Source organism: Carcharodon carcharias, chromosome 1 (genome assembly GCF_017639515.1).
Source record: "Carcharodon carcharias isolate sCarCar2 chromosome 1, sCarCar2.pri, whole genome shotgun sequence".
In the NCBI taxonomy this organism is placed as follows: domain Eukaryota; kingdom Metazoa; phylum Chordata; class Chondrichthyes; order Lamniformes; family Lamnidae; genus Carcharodon; species Carcharodon carcharias.
Window position 1 is genome coordinate 265141776 of NC_054467.1, and position 17829 is coordinate 265159604.

The following is a 17829-nucleotide window of genomic DNA, read 5'->3' on the forward strand; positions in this document are numbered from 1 at the left end:
TGACAGTAATACTTTGATGATAAAACTGTTTTGTTCTCTATTTCACAGGCCTGTTATGAAACTATGTGTCAGGATGTAAATGTGTTCAGAGTACGAAATTGTGACGTCACCTGCAATAGTAAAGGGGTATGAAATTTATCACTTCCCTTTGAGTCAACTGAGAGTCTTTTGTTGGTAAGCGGAGAACTGGGTAATGGCAATATCAAGCTAAACTATTATAAATTATTGGTTTAGCCTCAGATGGAGCACTGCGTTCAATTTTGGACACCAGAATTTCAGAAAGATATCGAGGTTTTAGAGAGGGTGCAGAAGCACCAATGATAGAAAACTTCAATTAAAAAAGCTATGATAAACTGATGTTGTTCCCTTTATTGCAGAGAAGGGTTAAGCGAAACTTGATGGTATTCCTTTTTTTTATTCATTGATCGGATGTGGGCATCACTGGCTAGGCCAGCATTTATTGCGTTTGTTCAGAGGGCATTTAAGAGTCAACCACGTTGCTGTGGGTCTGGAGTCACATGTAGGCCAGACCAGGTAAGGACAGCAGATTTCCTTCCCTGAAGGACATCAGTGAACCAGACGAGTCTTTACAACAATCAACAGTCATTTGACTTTTAATTCCAGATTTTTATTGAATTCAAATTCCACCATCTGCCGTGGCAGGGTTCCCACCTGGGTCCCCAGAGCACTACCCTGCGTCTCTGGATGACCAGCCCAGTGATGCTACCACTACGTCACCACCTCTCCGGCCTCCCTAAAAGTATAATCAGTTTTGAAAGAGAAAGGAGTAACTGTTTCCAGTGGGATAAGTGTCGGAAACCAGAGAATACAGAGTTAAGGTAATTGGTAAAAGCAGCAGAAGTGACTTGAAGAGAAATATTTAGAATGCATCACCTGAAAATGTCAGGGAAGTAGTCAATACAGCAACTTGCATTTATATGGTTCATTTAACATACTAAACCTAATCAATGTGTCTTACAGGAGTGTTATCAAACAATATTTGATACCATGCTACATAAAGAGATGTTACCATAGACATCCAAAAGCTTGTTTAAAGAAGTAGGTTTTATGGAATATCTTCTACTGAAGAATACTCTTTCTTAACAAATACTGATACAAAGTACTCATTAAGTACACTTGCCCTGCACCTCTTTGTCCCTAATAGGTCCCACTCCTTCTCTTACTATCAGCTGCCTATTTAGAAGATTTTTGAGTTCCCTTTTATGTTAACTGACATTCTGTTCTCATATTCCTTCTTTGCCAATCTTAGTTTCCTCTTCATTCCCCCCACCCTCAATATCCTTCCTTACTTCAGGAGATCAATACTATACGCAGTGCTCACCAAGGTCGTATATAATTATTGTACTCCTTTGTAATCATTCCTAATTGCTTCCTGTGTCTGTACATGAAATTCCTGTGAACCGTGCACAAGGATATCCAGGTCCTTCTGAGTACTAACATTTCCCAATCTCTCACCAATCAAAACATATTCTGCTTTTCTATTTTCCTAGCAAGGTGGGTAACATTCCTCCACATTATATACGCCACACAAGTGTCAGGCAATGACCATCTCCAACAAAAGAGAATCTAAACATCATCCCTTGACATTCAATGAGGCTAGGAATCCTGTGATGAGTAACTCACCTCCTGACTCCACAAAACCTGTCCACCATCTATAAGGCACAAGTCAGGAGTGTGATGGAATACTCCCCACTTGCCTGGATGAGTGCGGCTCCCACAACACTCAAGAAGCTCGACACCATCCAGGACAAAGCAGCCCGCATGATTGGCATCCCATCCACAAACATTCACTCCCTCCACCACCGACGCACAGTAGCAGGATTGTGTGCCATCTACAAGATGCACTGAAGAAACTCACCAAGGTTCCTTAGACAGCACCTTCCAACCCATGACCACTATCATCTAGAAGGACAAGGGCAGCAGACACATGGGAACACCACCAGCTGGAAGTTCCCCTCCAAGCCACTCACCATCCTGATTTGGAAATATATCACTGTTTCTTCACTGTCGCTGGGTCAAAATCCTGGAACTCCCTCCCTAACAGCACTGCGGGTGTACCTACACCACATGGACTGCAGCGGTTCAAGAAGGCTGCTCACCACCACCTTCTCAAGGGCAATTAGGGGTGGGCAATAAATGCCAGTGATGCCCACATCCAAGAATGAATTAAAAAAATTATATTCCATTTGCCACATTCTTGCCCACTCACTGAATCCGTTCCCCTGCAGCCTCTTTTCATCCTCTGAACAACTTACTTTCCCACCTAATTTTTGTTTCATTAGCAAACTTGGATATAAAACTCTCACTTCCTCATCTAAATCATTGGTATAGATTGTAAATAGTTGAAGCCCAAGCCATGATCCTTGCTAGTAATAGCCTGCCAACCCAAAAATAAATAGTTTATCCCTCCTTTCTGTTTCCTGTTCATGAGTCAATGTTCAATCCATGCCAACAGGTTAACCCCAATTCCATGAGACATAATTTCGTGTAATAACCTCTTGTGTGGAACCTTTTTGAATGTGTTTTGAAAGTCCAAATACACTGGTTTCTCTATCTACCCACCTAGTTTGAACCTCAAAACACTCTAACAGTGCCTTGACCAGAGTTGACCTGGCTGGTTTCAATTTAACCTTGGCGGTTAGCTGTTCCCTGGTGCATTCTCCATAGTAATGTTTCCACCAATCAGAGTCCACTTGCCAACCAATCAGCATGCTGTTCCCATGTAGTATAAATGGTTGTTCGCTTTGAGATTTGCTGTTCTTGCAAATCTGTCCTGATGAGTGCAAGGTGAAAAACTTTGACGGCATGTCTGTTTTTCCAGCAATACTCTAACGGATTTGTCAAATACAATTTCCCTTTCTAGGCTGACTCTGCTTAGTAATGTTCTGATTTTCTAAGTGCCGTCTTACAACATCCTATGACTGATGTCACCCCCTTTGACCAAACGTTTGGTCACCTGCCCTAATTTCTTTTGTGGTTCAGTGTCAAATTTTGTTCGATAATGCTCCTATAAGTGTGTTGGAATGTTTTACTACATTAAAGGCGCTACATAAATGCAAATTGTTGTTTGTTTTACACAGTTGAAGACATGGTCTTCATTGTTGGACTGATCAAAATTAGGGATGCACAAGATACCAAAACTGAAGGAACACGGTGATCTTTGAGTTTGGAGGCTGGAGGAGGTGACAGAGATAAAGAGGAGCCATGGAGGGATTTGAAGACAAGGATGAGAATTTTAAATTGAGAGGTTGCTGAATCTGGGTCCAATGAGGATAAGTGAGCATAGGGTGATGGGTGAATGAGACTTGGGGCAGATTTGCACTAAGTGCAGCATTTCGTGCCATATCGTCCCATTCCCAGCGCACCTGCCTCATTCATTATACATTCACAGGGAGCATGCCAGCTCGCTGAAGGGCAGGCTCAGATTTACCCACTGTGACCTCAGCGCCTTCTCACTCTGGGCACCATGTTTAAGGGGCACTAGAGCGCAGCCAACTTCATACCTTTCAGACCGGGACTGCTCTGGCTGACAGATGGCCCTGAAAGCAGAGAAGATGCCAGCCCCCAAATTTAGTGACGCCTCTCTGGGGCACCGGCTGGACGTAGCAGAAAGCCGCCGTGATGTCCGCTAGACGCTTGCTCTGGCCACAGGAGGTCCACCAGAATCACCAATCCGGCCTGGGGGCTGGTGGCAGCAGCGGTCAGGCCACCAGAGCACAGAGGAGGTCAGCCATCCAGCGCAGGAAGAGGATGAATGGTCTCATCCGTTCCACCAGGGTAAGTCAACCACCTCATCACTCTCAACTCTCACACTCACAAACCCATCACACACCCACAGGGATCTCACAGCTCAAGGGACAACACCACTAACTCTCACACACACCCTCACATCCCCATCAGGATCATATTCTCTGGAGTTCGCAACCTCATCCTGTCCATGTCTCCGCTCACCTCACAAACATTCCCCTCAGTGCCATGCATCCTGCTCACACTCTTTCCCTGTTTTCATGCAGGAGAAGCTAACTCACATCAGCAGGGAGAGGTCCCAGACCCGGGGGTGGAGTGACCCACATTATGTCCCTCATTCACTTTGATGCCATCGTGCTGACTGGTGAGGATGTGGAGCGTGCTGTGGTGACGGTGAGGTCGGCAGTGAACACTCACGAGGATCCTGCACCATATCATCCCTCTCTCAAAGTAACTGTGAGTGCTCTCTCTCCTGGTTTTGACTCAGCTGACATGTACTCATTATCTCTGCATTGGTTCACAGGGAGCTCTGCGAAGTGACGGACACCCTCAGCCAGCCAATCCCTCAGCTCCATTCACATCCTCACCTCCAGCCAAGAGGACACCTCCTCCATTGAAGAGCTGGAAATAAGCAGCCTGGAAGACCCGTCACAGCGCTTACCCACACCCTCCACCAGCGCAGAGACACACACCTCGATGGGACCTAGACCTAGAGCGGACTCGAATTCACAATCTGGTGGTCACAACACGGACACGTGTCCACAGCAGGAGGAGGCAGGTTCAGCCCAGCTCCCCGCCGCTCGGAGGACAGCTGGGGAAGGGGCATCTGTGAGGTCTGAGTCAGATGATGAGCCTCTGGATTCAGCCTCCCAACTCATCCTGGAGAGTCAGCCAAAAGGCGGGGGGACTATCAGGCAGAGCTGTTGGAAGCCCTCGTGTGGCACGCGAATCGGAGGAGTGTGTCTGCCTCTCTAATAAAGTGGTGCCCACCTGTGCACATCTGGGGATGTCCATGGGGAGGATGGTGGACACCATGGAGACCCTGGTCCAGCAGAGCTGTGTGCAGACCTGCACTCCATCGCAGTTTGCAATGGGTGAGTTCTTGCACTGGCAACACAAGAAGGAAATGGGGTACCTGGACACCCCTTTATCCTTTTTTCCATGATATCTCTGGCAATCTCTTCTTTGCCTCTACCTATCGCTGGCCCTCTATCCACTTCACCTGTCCCCCCACCCCCCCTTAAACAGGATAAATTTCATCACACCTTTACTTCTCTTTAGCGCTGAACAAGAGTCATACGGACTCAAAACGTTTTTCCAGCGTTTTCTGTTTTTGTTTCAGATTTCCAGCATCTGCAGTATTTTGCTTTTCCCCTCAAGGCCTTGGGTCTCTTCTGGATGCACGTCGAAGTCATCAGAGGTAACAGGGTCAACCGTTGTAAAGGTTGTCTCCATCCCCGCTGTAGATGTCAGGGCAGCACCTAGAAGGTGGTAGGCCTAGAAAATATCAGAATTTCTGCTCACAAGTGGTTGCACGGGGGAACACGTTTTGTCACTTTATAATCTGAAAATGTGTTCACTTTCACTGAATAATGTGTAATGGTGTCTTTCAGCTTCATTGACAGGCTCTGCGAGTCCTCCCCCTGCATCCCCTCCACTAACAGTTCAGCAGCATGCAGCCAGACCACAAGTGATTCTGGAAGGAGAAGTGTGGCTGTGGCAGGGCCTTTTGGGGTCTCCAGCGCACACGGAGCCTTCATCCATCACACTCATCCCACTGTCCTGAGCATTTTCAATGCTGTCTGCTGGGGTTCGCTTTCAGTTGTCCATCTGAGCCTGACCTGCATCTCTGCCCACCCACTGACCACACTCCCACGCAGGACCTGTTGCCGTCCAACATGAGGCTCCCACACTTTCAATTTGAAAAACATGGTTGTAATCAAGTGTCTGCTCAGCTCCCCTGTACTTTCCCCTTCCCCAGTCCTTTTCTCCATCACTGTCGACCCCCCTGGTTTCAGCTTCCACTTCCCCACCATCACCTACCCAGCCAGAACCCTTTGCTTTCTGGGATGTTCAGGTGAACGTGCACGTTCCCTACTTTCCTGAGAATCCCACCCCATCCACACTGACCTCCTTGACCACCTCCGTGGTCTGTGACTGCCTCTGAGTCCTCACCAAGCACCCTCGCCATCCCTTCTATCACTACCACCTTTCTGGCTCACTCTCTCTACTGTCAGACTCACCATTCCCTCCCACCACGCCCAGCCTCAGTTCTCTCCCCAGGAGGCAGTCATTGACTTTGCAGACTGCTCCCTTGCACATTCACCTGCACATCCCCCTCACCCGCCTTATTCCTTCCTCCACCCTTACTCCTTCCTCCCCCTGGACTCCTTCCCCCCTCTGAACTCCTTCCTCCCCCTGGACTCCTTCCCCCCTCTGAACTCCCTCCATTACACCTACCTCCCCAGTTGCCGCATTCTCCTCGTTACACTCCCCTCATACTCCCTCCCCCCCTTCCAACCTCACCCCCACAACAACTTTGTTCCCCCCCTCCCAACCTCACCCCACAGTACACCTTCCTCTTCTAGTCAAACATAGACCTTCCTCTCGTATACTACCCACTCTGCTCCCTGGGTACACCTTCCTCTTCCATTCATATCTGGACCTTCCTCTCCCTCCACTCAAGACCTTGATGTTCCGCAGCAAACCCCAGACATCAGTGGAGACCTCCCACCTTCCGTGAGCTGCTTTGTAGCAGGGCCAAGGCCATGAGAATCCACTCAGTATGCAATGCACGTGTTCCTCCAGGGTCCGGTAGCTGTAGGGCTCCCACATCTTCTGTCCCTCGGACAGCCACGATCTGTGCATGGCATTAATGGTAAGTCCCCACTTCTGCACGTCACACTTAGACCATAAAACCATAAGACATAGGAGCATAAGTTAGGCCATTTGGCCCATCGAGTCTGGTCCGCCATTCAATCATGGCTGATAAGTTTCTCAACCCCATTCTCCCGCCTTCTCCCCGTAACCTTTGATCCCCTTACCAATCAAGAACCTATCTATCTCGGACTTGTCCAGACCTGTTCTGGGCTGGTGTGTTATCCTGCTGGGGGGATGATTCCGGTCTGGCCTTACCTTGCACCCCATTAGTGGGAGGCAAAGTGGGTTCATACCAGTCTCCGGTGGGATTGACATTCTGCCATGGTGGGCAGCAACAGATGACCCCGTTGTGCTTTCACCCCAGCGTGAGACTGATTTTCGGCCTTCCCTCCATATTGTCTTCCCTCCCCCCCACCCCCCACCCCCCCACCGCTGGCCATGACGCCCGGTGCCACTGGGGGCAGAGAATTCCAGCATCGGTTTGAATAGCAGCAGCAAAGCTTTCTTGGATTCAATTTGTTCAAAGCTATTCATCACTGGGTGGAACCTTCTGTCCTGGAGTGCAAGTCCGATGGTGGGCAGGGGTGTCAGAGTGATTCCCGCTGGGCAGCGGGACAGCTGAACGTGTGCAGTCTTCTGCTTTTCAGCTCATTCATTTTTGCGACGGTGAATATTTCAGCCAATCAGGTGGCGGGATGGGCAGGGATTTTCCCACCCTGCCATTGCCTCAGGGGGTTGAAGGTCCTGGTGCCATATTTAAAGGGCATCCAGACAGTCATACATTCACTGCAGGACGGGATTCCGTGTTACTCTCTCCCGTGTCCTTGTGGCCGCAGCTCGTTCTGGAGAAGCTAGCAGACATGAGCAACTACATCCGGAAAACTCAAAGGCGGCTCTCTGGCATTGACTGTCACCCATGTCTAGATAAGAGCATGTCTGTGATACGAACATATGAACAAGGAGCAAGAGCAGGCCATTCGGCCCCTTGAGCCTGCTCCACTATTTAATAAGATCATGGCTGATCTGATAGTAATCTGGAATCTGCATCCCACCTATCCCCAACAACATATCACCCCCTTGCTTACCAAGAATCTATCCACCTCTGTCTTAAAAATATTCAAAGACTCTGCTTACACTGCCTTTCCAGGAAGAGAGTTACAAAGACTCACGACCCTCTGAGTGAAAAGATTTTGCCTCATCTCTGTTTTAAATAGGCGACCACTTATTTTTAAACAGTGGCCCCTAGTTCTAGATTCTCCCACAAGAGGGAACATCCTCTCTGCATCCACCCTGTCAAGACCCCTCAGGATCTTATATGTTTCAATCAAATTGCCTCTTAATCTTCTAAACTCCAGCGGATACAAGCCTAGTCTGTCCGACCTTTCCTCATAAGACAACCCACCCATTCCAGGTATTAGTCTGGTAAATCTTCTCCATTGCATTTACATCCTTCCTTAAATAAGGTGACCAATACTGTACACAGTACTCCAGATGTGGTCTAACTAGTGCCCTGTACAATTGAAGCATAACCTCCTTACTTTTATATTCAATTCCCCTCACAATAAAGGATAACGTTCTCTTAGCTTTTCTAATTACCTGCTGCACCCACATACTAGCCTTTTGCAAGTTATGCACTAAGACACCCAGATCTGTTCGCATCTCTGAGCTCTGCAATCTCTCACCATTTAGATGTTATGCTTCTCTTTTATTCTTCCTGCCAAAAGGGACAATTTCACATTTTCCCACATTATACTCCATTTGTCAGATCTTTGCCCACTCATTTAACCTACCTATATCTTTTTGTAGTCTCATTACATCCTCTTCACAACTTACTTTCCTACCTAACTTTCTGTCATCAGCAAATGTGGTAACCATCCCATCCATCCCTTCATCCAAGTCATTTATATAAATTGTAAACAGTTGCGGTCCCAGCACTGATCCCTGTGGCACACCACTCGTCACATCCTGCCAACCTGAAAAAGACCCAGTTATGCCCACTCTCTGTTTCCTGTTAGCCAGCCAATCTTCTATCCATGCCAATATGTTACCCCCTACACCATGAGCTTTTTTTTTTGCACAATAATCTTTGATGTGGCACTTTATCAAATGCCTTCTGGAAATCTAAGTACAGTACATCTACCGGTTACCCTTCATCCACAGCACATGTAACTTCTTAAAAGAACTCCAATAAGTTAGTTAAACATTTCCCTTTCACAAAACCATGTTGACACTGCCTGATTACCTTGAACTTGCCCAATTGCCCTGCTATAACTTCTTTAATAACAGTTTCTAACATCTTCCCTGTGGCAGGTGTTAAGCTAACTGGCCTGTAGTTTCCAGCTTTCTGTCTCCCACTCTTTTTGAATAATAGACTTACATTTGCTATCTTCTAATCTGATGGGACCTTCCCCGAATCTAGGGAGTTTTGGAAAATTAAAACCAATGCATCATCTACCTCACTAGCCACTTCTTTTAAGACCGAGGATGAAGTCCATCAGGATCTAGGCACTTGTCAGCCCACAGCTCCAACAATTTACTCAGTACCATTTCCCTGGTGATTGTAATTTTCCTGAGTTCCTCCCTCACTTTCATATCTTGATTTATAGCTGCTTCTGGGATGTTACTTGTATCCTCTATAGTGAAAACTAAAACAAAAATACCTGTTCAGTTCATCTGTCATTTCCTTATTTTCCATGATCAATTCCCCAGACCCACTTTCTATAGGACCAACACTCGTTTGTTAACTCATTTCTTTTTAAAATATTTATAGAAACTCTTACTATCTGTTTTTATATTCCTGGCTAGCATTTCTCTCATACTCCTTTTTTCCTCCTTATTAATCTTTTAGCTATGCTTTGCTGTCCCTTATATTCTGTCTAATCTTCTGGCCTTCCACCTATCTTTGCACAATTATATAATTTTTCTTTACGTTTGACAGTATCTTTAACCCTTCCAGTTAATCACGGATGGTGTGTCCGTTCCTTGGACTTTTTGTTACTCCTCCGAATGTATCTATTTTTTGTATTCTGAAATATCCCCTTAAATGTTTGCCACTGCATCTCAATTGACTGACCCCTTAACCTAATTTTCCAATTTACTTTAACTAGCTCTGCTTTCTAGCCCTCATAAATGCCCTTATTTAACTTTAAAAACAGTCTCGGAACCAGTCTCTCTCCATCAAACCAAAAGTAAAATTTAATCATTTATGGTCGCTGCTACCTAGGGGTGCATTTACTATGAGATCATTAATTAATCCCATCTCATTGCATGATACTAGGTTTCGTATAGCTTGCTCTCTGGTTGGTTCCAGACGTGCTGTTCTAGGAAACTAACCTTTTGCAGGTGAAGGACATCCTGGAGGACCAGAGATGGGTGTTCCTCCCATTCAAACATGACTGCGCATGGAGACATTGGTCTTTGACCTGGGAGATGAGAGCCATTGTTACAATATGGCAGGTGGTATTTGCCAGGCTAACCAAATCCCAAAGAGAAGCTTGGCCACACTTTCACAACAATTTTGCAATTTGTATTTACTACGAGAAGGTACATACACTGAGGTCAGAAGTAAAGAGTCCACTACCACCTTTGGAGATTTTAAAGATTACATTTAAAAAATTATTCACAAAAGAAAGGAAAATCTAAGCACACAAGATTATAGATGTACAGTTAAATTTAGTCTTACAACATTCCCCAAAAGACTTCTACTTAGCTAGACTCCCAAATAAACACCCTTTTCAGGCAACAGTCCAAGTAGCTTCTTAATCTATATAAACCATCCAGCAATTTTACCACCAGGTGCCCACAGTTGCTATAAGGGGGGTATTCACAGCTTCTCTCTCCCTCTCACTTGACACAGCAACTCCAAGACTTTTAACAAAACCTTGCTTTCTGGAACAAGCAGACACTTCTGTGGGATGGCTAGATGCTGCTTTTTCACAGTTCTGCTTTGCACAGTCCACCTTCTAAGATCACACATGGCCACTCACCTCATACAGCTTTCAATTCTTTCCTTAAATATTTCTTCTCCTTTGATCTTTAAATCCCATTGTTCTAACCTTGCTTTGGAGGTTAGTTCTCCCAGAATATAAAAATCTTTCATGTGGTCCTTATGGCCAGCATTTATGGGAAAAATAAATTTAAGTACTTTGCCTTATTTATTTTGCCAGTTGTAAAACATCTTATCATGTCCCTTTGAAATTCAAACAACCTCTCAACAGATCTACAAATGCAAATGTTAGCTGTAACCTATTTTCTTGTCTTACTTAACTCCTCCATTTCTATTTCAAAATGCCTGTTTTATACTTAACCACTTTGATGATTCAAACCTTGCAGTCTGACCATCTTTAGTTTAAATTAGTCACATGCGCACGCGCACAGACGCTCACAACACAGCCCCACAAACCTGCTTTAAAGTATCCCACAGTTTTATTAGGAACAAAATGAAATTTCCTTTACACCATGTGCAAGAAGCCTGCCCCTGACACTGTTCTACTTGTCTCCACTACTCTGAAGTCTCTACAGAGAGACCATTGCCTTGGCAGCATGGGAAGACTAATTGCATGAGCCCTTGTTAGCCAAGATCATTCACCTGGGAGGATAGGGGTATGGAGCCACATGTTGGCTGCGCACCACCAGTTGTGCCCTTTGGAGGCGTTACTTCTCCCTCCTTTCCTCTTTCCCTGCCTCTGACTGCAGCTGATGGCACACGACACAGAATGAACGACAGCTCCACACCTTGCTGGGATCTCGATGTTATGAGACCCATGTGTCGGGAACAAACCTGCTGCAATGTGGGCTTCACCAAAGAGAGGAGAACACAACTGAGCATGGTTGACATCCAGTTGCCTCATTATTATTAGGGTGTTCCTTTAGTCAGTCACTTCTGCTGACATTGAACTCCACCCATCCAAAAAGACCCTCCTCCATCTTTGAGCGTTCTCACTCACGAACTGCGTGGTCAAGGTCAGATTATATAAATACAATATAAAGACTATAGAATATAGACACAATATAAAGCTAGTCTCAGTGACGATGACCATCTTTGTTGTAAATTCCCATCTGGTTCACTAATATCCTGTAGGGAAGGAAATCTGCTGTCCTCACCTGGTCTGGCTTACATGTGACTCCAGACCCACAACAATGTGGTTGGCTCTTAACTGCCCTCTGAAATGGCCTAAGAAGCCACTAGGTTAAAGAACAGTTAGGGCTGGGCAACAATGCTGGCCTTGCCAATGATGCCTGTATCCTATGAGATGAAATAAAGATAAAAAAGATTTGAGAGATGGTTCACGTCACCTATAAACTTGCTCCACCACCTTCTACCCTCCCACCCACCAACTTCCCCCCCACCATCCTTGACAGACCCAATATCACTATTCCTCTCCCCTCTGTCATGCTTGAATCTCCCCTCATTACCCTGAGCCCAAAAATGATCCACTCCACTTGCCTTTCCTGCCTTTGAAGCTGACACCTGTTACCCATTCCCATGCCCACCCTGCTCCTGCCCCCTCCCGTGATCTGAGCTATGTGTTCAGTTCACCTCCCATGAAACCTACCACCCACCACCCCCACCACCCCCCCCCCCACCACCGCCCATGAAATCTTCACCTACCAAAATCTCACACTGGAGGTGCCAGCCTACCACACCCCGCTTCTACCTCTGACTTCTCTGCTTAGCCTGCACCCCACCCCCTGCCCAGCCCTCACTGCACCCTCCACCACCCCCCCACCCTTTACAGCCTTGGCCGGCCCCCTGTGTCCGGCCTTGGTGCAGGTTTTGCTACCAGCAATTGATATGGCTGAAGTTATGCAAGAAGACAAAAGTGGCATCTACTGACCTCAAAGTTGTGGAGGAGATGAAGCTGGCCATATGCAGTTGTAAAAATGAATGCTCTAAATTCTCGCTTGTGGAGGATTTAATTTGGAGGGCGAACTTATTACTTGTTATGACCGATGCAGTTGATAATGCGGAATTATTTTAAAATCCCAGAGGGAAACTTTAAACAACTGTCATAACCTATAATTTTAAGTGTTATGTTTGAGATGCGACTCTAAATTCAGGAATCAGACCACTAGTTCTCGAGGTTTTACATTAAACTAAATGAAACATTTTATTAATTTACACAGGTTAAAATATATACACATGGCTACAAATTACTACCATCATAACTTTTAACAAATTCCCAAACTAATCTCCATTGAGGCAACAACAACTCCCAGACTTAACCAAACACCAGGCAAAGCATTTTCACCTTATGAATTCAAAATGAGGCTCTTTTCACTGTGGCTTGCTGCTGTCTTTTGCTCTTACATTGCTTCTGCCTGCACACCTAAAAACTACTGAATTTATACCTACCACTACTAATTGAATTCAAATTCTCATTGTCTTACCAGTCTCTTTTGAACTTTACCTTTTTAACAATGAAACTCCTTTCACAATACCAATTTTATTAGTAATGTAAACATATTGCTTGGCATCTGTTAGATAAGTGTCAGTTTCACCCTAATTCTTGAATGCTCTGTTCAAAAATGCAAATACACGCTATCTCTCTGTTTACATCTCAAAGTAGTACATCAAAGTACCCAGACTAGCTGGTTTGAATCCAATTAAGATACACCAGATGAGCTTCTTGTAGTTGAGTAAATAATTCTTCCAGATGCTGTAAATGCTCCTTCCACATTTGAGTGAAAACTATTAGATCATCAACATAAACAGCACAATTGCTTAGACCCACAATTACTTTGATAAAAGCAAAATACTGCGGATGCTGGAAATCCAAAACAAAAACAAAAATAGCTGGAAAAACTCAGCAGGTCTGACAGTCTCTGTGGAGAGGAGCACAGTTAACGTTTCGAGTCCGAATGACCCTTCATCAGAACTAAGGAAATATAGAAAAGAGATGAAATACAAACTGGTTGAGGGGGGTGGGACAGGTAGGGCTGGATAGAGGGCCAGTGATAGGTGGAGGCAAAGAAGAGATTGCCAAAGATGTCATAAACAGAAGGTCAAAGGGGTGTTGACGGTGGTGATATTAGCTAAGGAATGTGCTAATGGTGACATTAAGGGTAGAAAATAGGATGAGCAAGGTACAGATAGCCCTAGTGGGGGTGGGGTTGGGGGGAAGGGATTGAACTAGACTAAAAGGTGGAGATAAAACAATGAATGGAAATAAATTTAAAAATAATAGAAATAGATGGGGAAAGAAAAATAGTAAAAAATATAAAACTATTGGAAAAAGGGGGATCAAAAAGGGGGTGGGAATGGAGAAGAGAGTTCATGATCTGAAGTTGTTGAACTCAATATTCAGTCCGGAAGGCTGTAAAGTGCCTAATCGGAAGATGAGGTGTCGTTCCTCCAGTTTGCTTTGCCCACAATTACTTTGCTAGTCAGTCTTTGAAATGTCGCAGGTGCATTCTTCATACTAAATGGCATGACTTTAAACTGATATACAAACTTAGTGCTACGAAAGCTGATACCTCCTTTACCTTCTCGGACAATCATTCCTACCAATATCCTTTTAGCAAGTCAATCTTTGTGATAGAACCATAGAAAAGTTACAGCACAGAAGAAGGCCATTCAGCCCATCTTGTCCATGCCAGCCTGAGCATACCCAGGTGCCCTTTCTAATCCCATCTTCCTGTACCCGGCCCATAGCCCTGCAGCTTACAGCACTTAAGGTGCAGATCCAGATACTTTTTTAAAAGAGTTTAAAAATTGAGAAATTTCAATTGCAATCGAATGCAATCCTCCAACCGTGGTATGAGATATAAATCCGCTTTTGTCACCGCATTCATCTTTCGATAGCCCACACACAGTCCATAAGACCATAAGACACAGGAGCAGAAATTAGGCCATTCGGCCCATCGTGTCTTCTCCATCATTCAATCATGGCTGATAAGTTTCTCAACCCCATTCTCCCGCCTTCTCCCCGTAATCTTTGATCCCCTTACCAATCAAGAACCTATCTATCTCAGTCTTAAATACGCTCAATGACCTGGCCTCCACAGCCTTCTGTGGCAATGAATTCCATAGATTCACCACTCACTGGCTGAAGAAGTTTCTCCTCATCTCTGTTCTAAAAGGTCTTCCCTTTACTCTGAGGCTGTGCCCTCGGGTCCTAGTCTCTCCTGCTAATGGAAACATCTTCCCCACGTCCACTCTATCCAGGCCTTTCAGTATTCTGTAAGTTTCAATCAGATCCCCCCTCATCCTTCTAAACTCCATTGAGTATAGACCCAGAGTCCTCAAACGTTCCTCATATGTTAAGCCTTTAATTCCTGGGATCATTGTCGTGAACCTCCTCTGGACCCTCTCCAGGGCTAGAACATCCTTCCTGAGATACGGGGCCCAAAATTGCTCACAATATTCTAAATGTGGTCTGACCAGAGCCTTATAAAGCCTCAGCAGCACATCCCTGCTTTTATATTCTAGTCCTCTCGAAATAAATGCCAACATTGCATTTGCCTTCCTAACTACCGACTCAATCAGCAAGTTAACCTAAAGAGAATCCTGGACTAGGACTCCCAAGTCCCTTTGCACTCCAGATTTCTGAATTCTCTCCCCATTTAGAAAATAGTCTATGCCTCTATTCTTCCTACCAAAGTGCATGACCTCACACTTCCCCACGTTGTATTCCATCTGCCACTTCTTTGCTCATTCTCCTAACCTGTCCAAATCCTTCTGCAGCCTCCCCACCTCCTCAATACTACCTGTCCCTCCACCTATCTTTGTATCATCTGCAAACTTAGCCAGGATGCCCTCAGTTCCTTCATCTAGATCATTAATGTATAAAGTGAAAAGTTGTCCCAACACTGACCCCTGCGGAACTCCACTAGTCACCGGCCGCCATCCTGAGAAGGACCCCCTTATCCCCACTCACTGCCTCCTGCCAGACAGCCAATCTTCTATCCATGCTAGTACCTTGCCTCTAACACCATGGGCTCTTATCTTACTGAGCAGCCTCCTGTGCGGCACCTTGTCAAAGGACTTCTGGAAGTCCAAGTAGATAACATCCATTGGCTCTCCTTTGTCTAACCTAATCGTTATCTCGTCAAAGAATTCTAACAGATTTGTCAGGCATGACCTCCCCTTGATGAAACCATGCTGACTTTGCCCGATTTTACCATGCACTTCTAAGTATTCTGAAATCTCATCCTTAATAACGGACTCTAAAATCTTAGCAACGACCGAGGTCAGGCTAATCGGCCTGTAATTTCCCGTCTTTTGCCTCACTCCCTTCTTAAACAGGGGGGTTACATTAGCGATTTTCCAATCCTCTGGGACCCTCCCTGACTCCAGTGATTCCTGAAAGATCACCACTAACGTCTCCACTATCTCTTCAGCTATCTCCTTCAGAACTCTGGGGTGTAATCCATCTGGTCCAGGTGATTTATCCACCTTCAGACCTTTCAGTTTTCCTAGCACCTTCTCCTTGTTAATGGCCACCATACTCACCTCTGCCCCCCGACTCTCTTGAACTTTGGGGATGTTACTCGTGTCTTCCACCCTGAAGACTGACGCAAAGTACCTATTCAGTTCCTCCGCCATTTCTTTGTTCCCCACATTTTCCAGTGGCCCAATGTTCACTTTTGCCTCTCTCTTACCCTTTATATATCTAAAAAATCTCTTGCAATCTTCTTTTATATTACTGGCTAGTTTACCCTCATATTTAATCTTCTCCCTCCTTATTTGTTTTTTAGTTGTCCCCTGTTGGTCTTTGTAGGCTTCCCAATCCCCTGGTTTCCCACTGCTCTTCGCCACATTGTATGCTTTCTCTTTAGCTTTTACGCTGTCCCTGACTTCCCTTGTCAGCCATGGTTGCCTTGTCCTCCCTTTAGTATGACTCTTCTTCCTAGGGATGAATTTTTGCTGTGTCTCCCAAATTACTCCCAGAAATTCCTGCCATTGCTGTTCCACTGTCTTTCCAGCTAGGCTCATCTCCCAGTCAATTCTGGCCAGCTCCTCATGCCTCTGTAGTTGCCTTTATTCAACTGTAATACTGTTCAATTTGATTCCAGCTTTTTCCTCTCAAATTGCAGGGTAAATTCCCTCCTTTTATGGTCACTTCCTCCTAAGGGTTCCTTCACCTTAAGCTCCCTTATCAAATTTGCCTCATTACACATCACTAAATCTAGAATTGCCTGTTCCCTAGTGGGTTCCACCACAAGCTGCTCCAAAAAGCCATCTCGTAGACATTCCACAAATTCCTTTTCTTGGGATCCACTACCAACCTGATTTTCCCAGTCCACCTGCATATTGAAATCCCCCATGATCACTGTAACCTTGCCTTTCTTACACGCCTTTTCTATCTCCTGGTGTATCTTGTGCCCCACATCCTGACTACTGTTTGGAGGCCTGTACATAACTCCCATTATGGTTTTTTTTACCTTTGTGGTTCCTCAACTCTACCCACACAGATTCTACATCATCTGACCCTACATCATTTCTTGCTTTCGATTTAATTTCATTTCTTACTAACAAAGCAACCCTACCCTCTCTGCCAACCTGCCTATCTTTTCGATAGGATGTAAATCCTTAGATATTTAGCTCCCAGTCCTGATCCCCATGCAGTCATGTCTCCATGATGCCCACCACATCATACCTGCCAATTTCAATCTGCGCCACAAACTCATTTACCTTATTTCGTATACTGCGTGCATTCAGGTACAACACCTTCAGTCCTGTTGTGTTCCATCCGGTTTCAGTACCAGTACAACAAGCGAGCTCCAGTTACTGCAACTAGACTCAATGATATCATTTTGAAGCATGAAATCAATTTCTTTTTGTACTTGTGATAACTTTGCCAGATTTAATCTATAAGGTTGTTGCCTTTATTGAAGATAATATTTCTATACGTACATCATGTAAAGCTAAATGTGTCTTCCCCAACTTATTTCCACAAATAGATTTGTGTGACTGCAATAGCTTTTCCAAATCCCTTTGACACTTGCTTGGAAGGTATCTCAATATTTCATTTAAATTTCAAGCACCCCCTCATTATCCAATTTGATTAGAGGAAAATCAATTTCAGAGTCCTGTACTTCTACCTCTTTCTCATCATCCACCATCACTAACACTTCTTTTTGTCCCTCTTCCCTGTCAAAGTACTTTTTAAACATATTTACATGACACACCCTCTGCTTCTTTCTTCTATCTGGAGTATTTATTAAATAATTTACTTC

At 45.0% G+C, this 17829-nt stretch overlaps 1 protein-coding gene across 3 annotated transcripts in view; it reads left to right on the top strand.

Annotated features, from left to right (window-relative positions):
- The window catches only part of LOC121279949 (disintegrin and metalloproteinase domain-containing protein 12-like), a 375022-nt gene that overhangs the window by 273342 nt on the left and 83851 nt on the right, over positions 1 to 17829 (top strand). For 2 of the 3 annotated variants that reach the window (XM_041191570.1, XM_041191551.1), the window contains exon 17: positions 49 to 126. The exons of the other annotated variant lie outside the window; for it this stretch is intronic. In XM_041191570.1, the coding sequence (XP_041047504.1) occupies positions 49 to 126 (78 nt within the window). The remainder of the gene's footprint in view (positions 1 to 48; positions 127 to 17829) is intronic. 3 annotated transcript variants of the gene reach the window in all.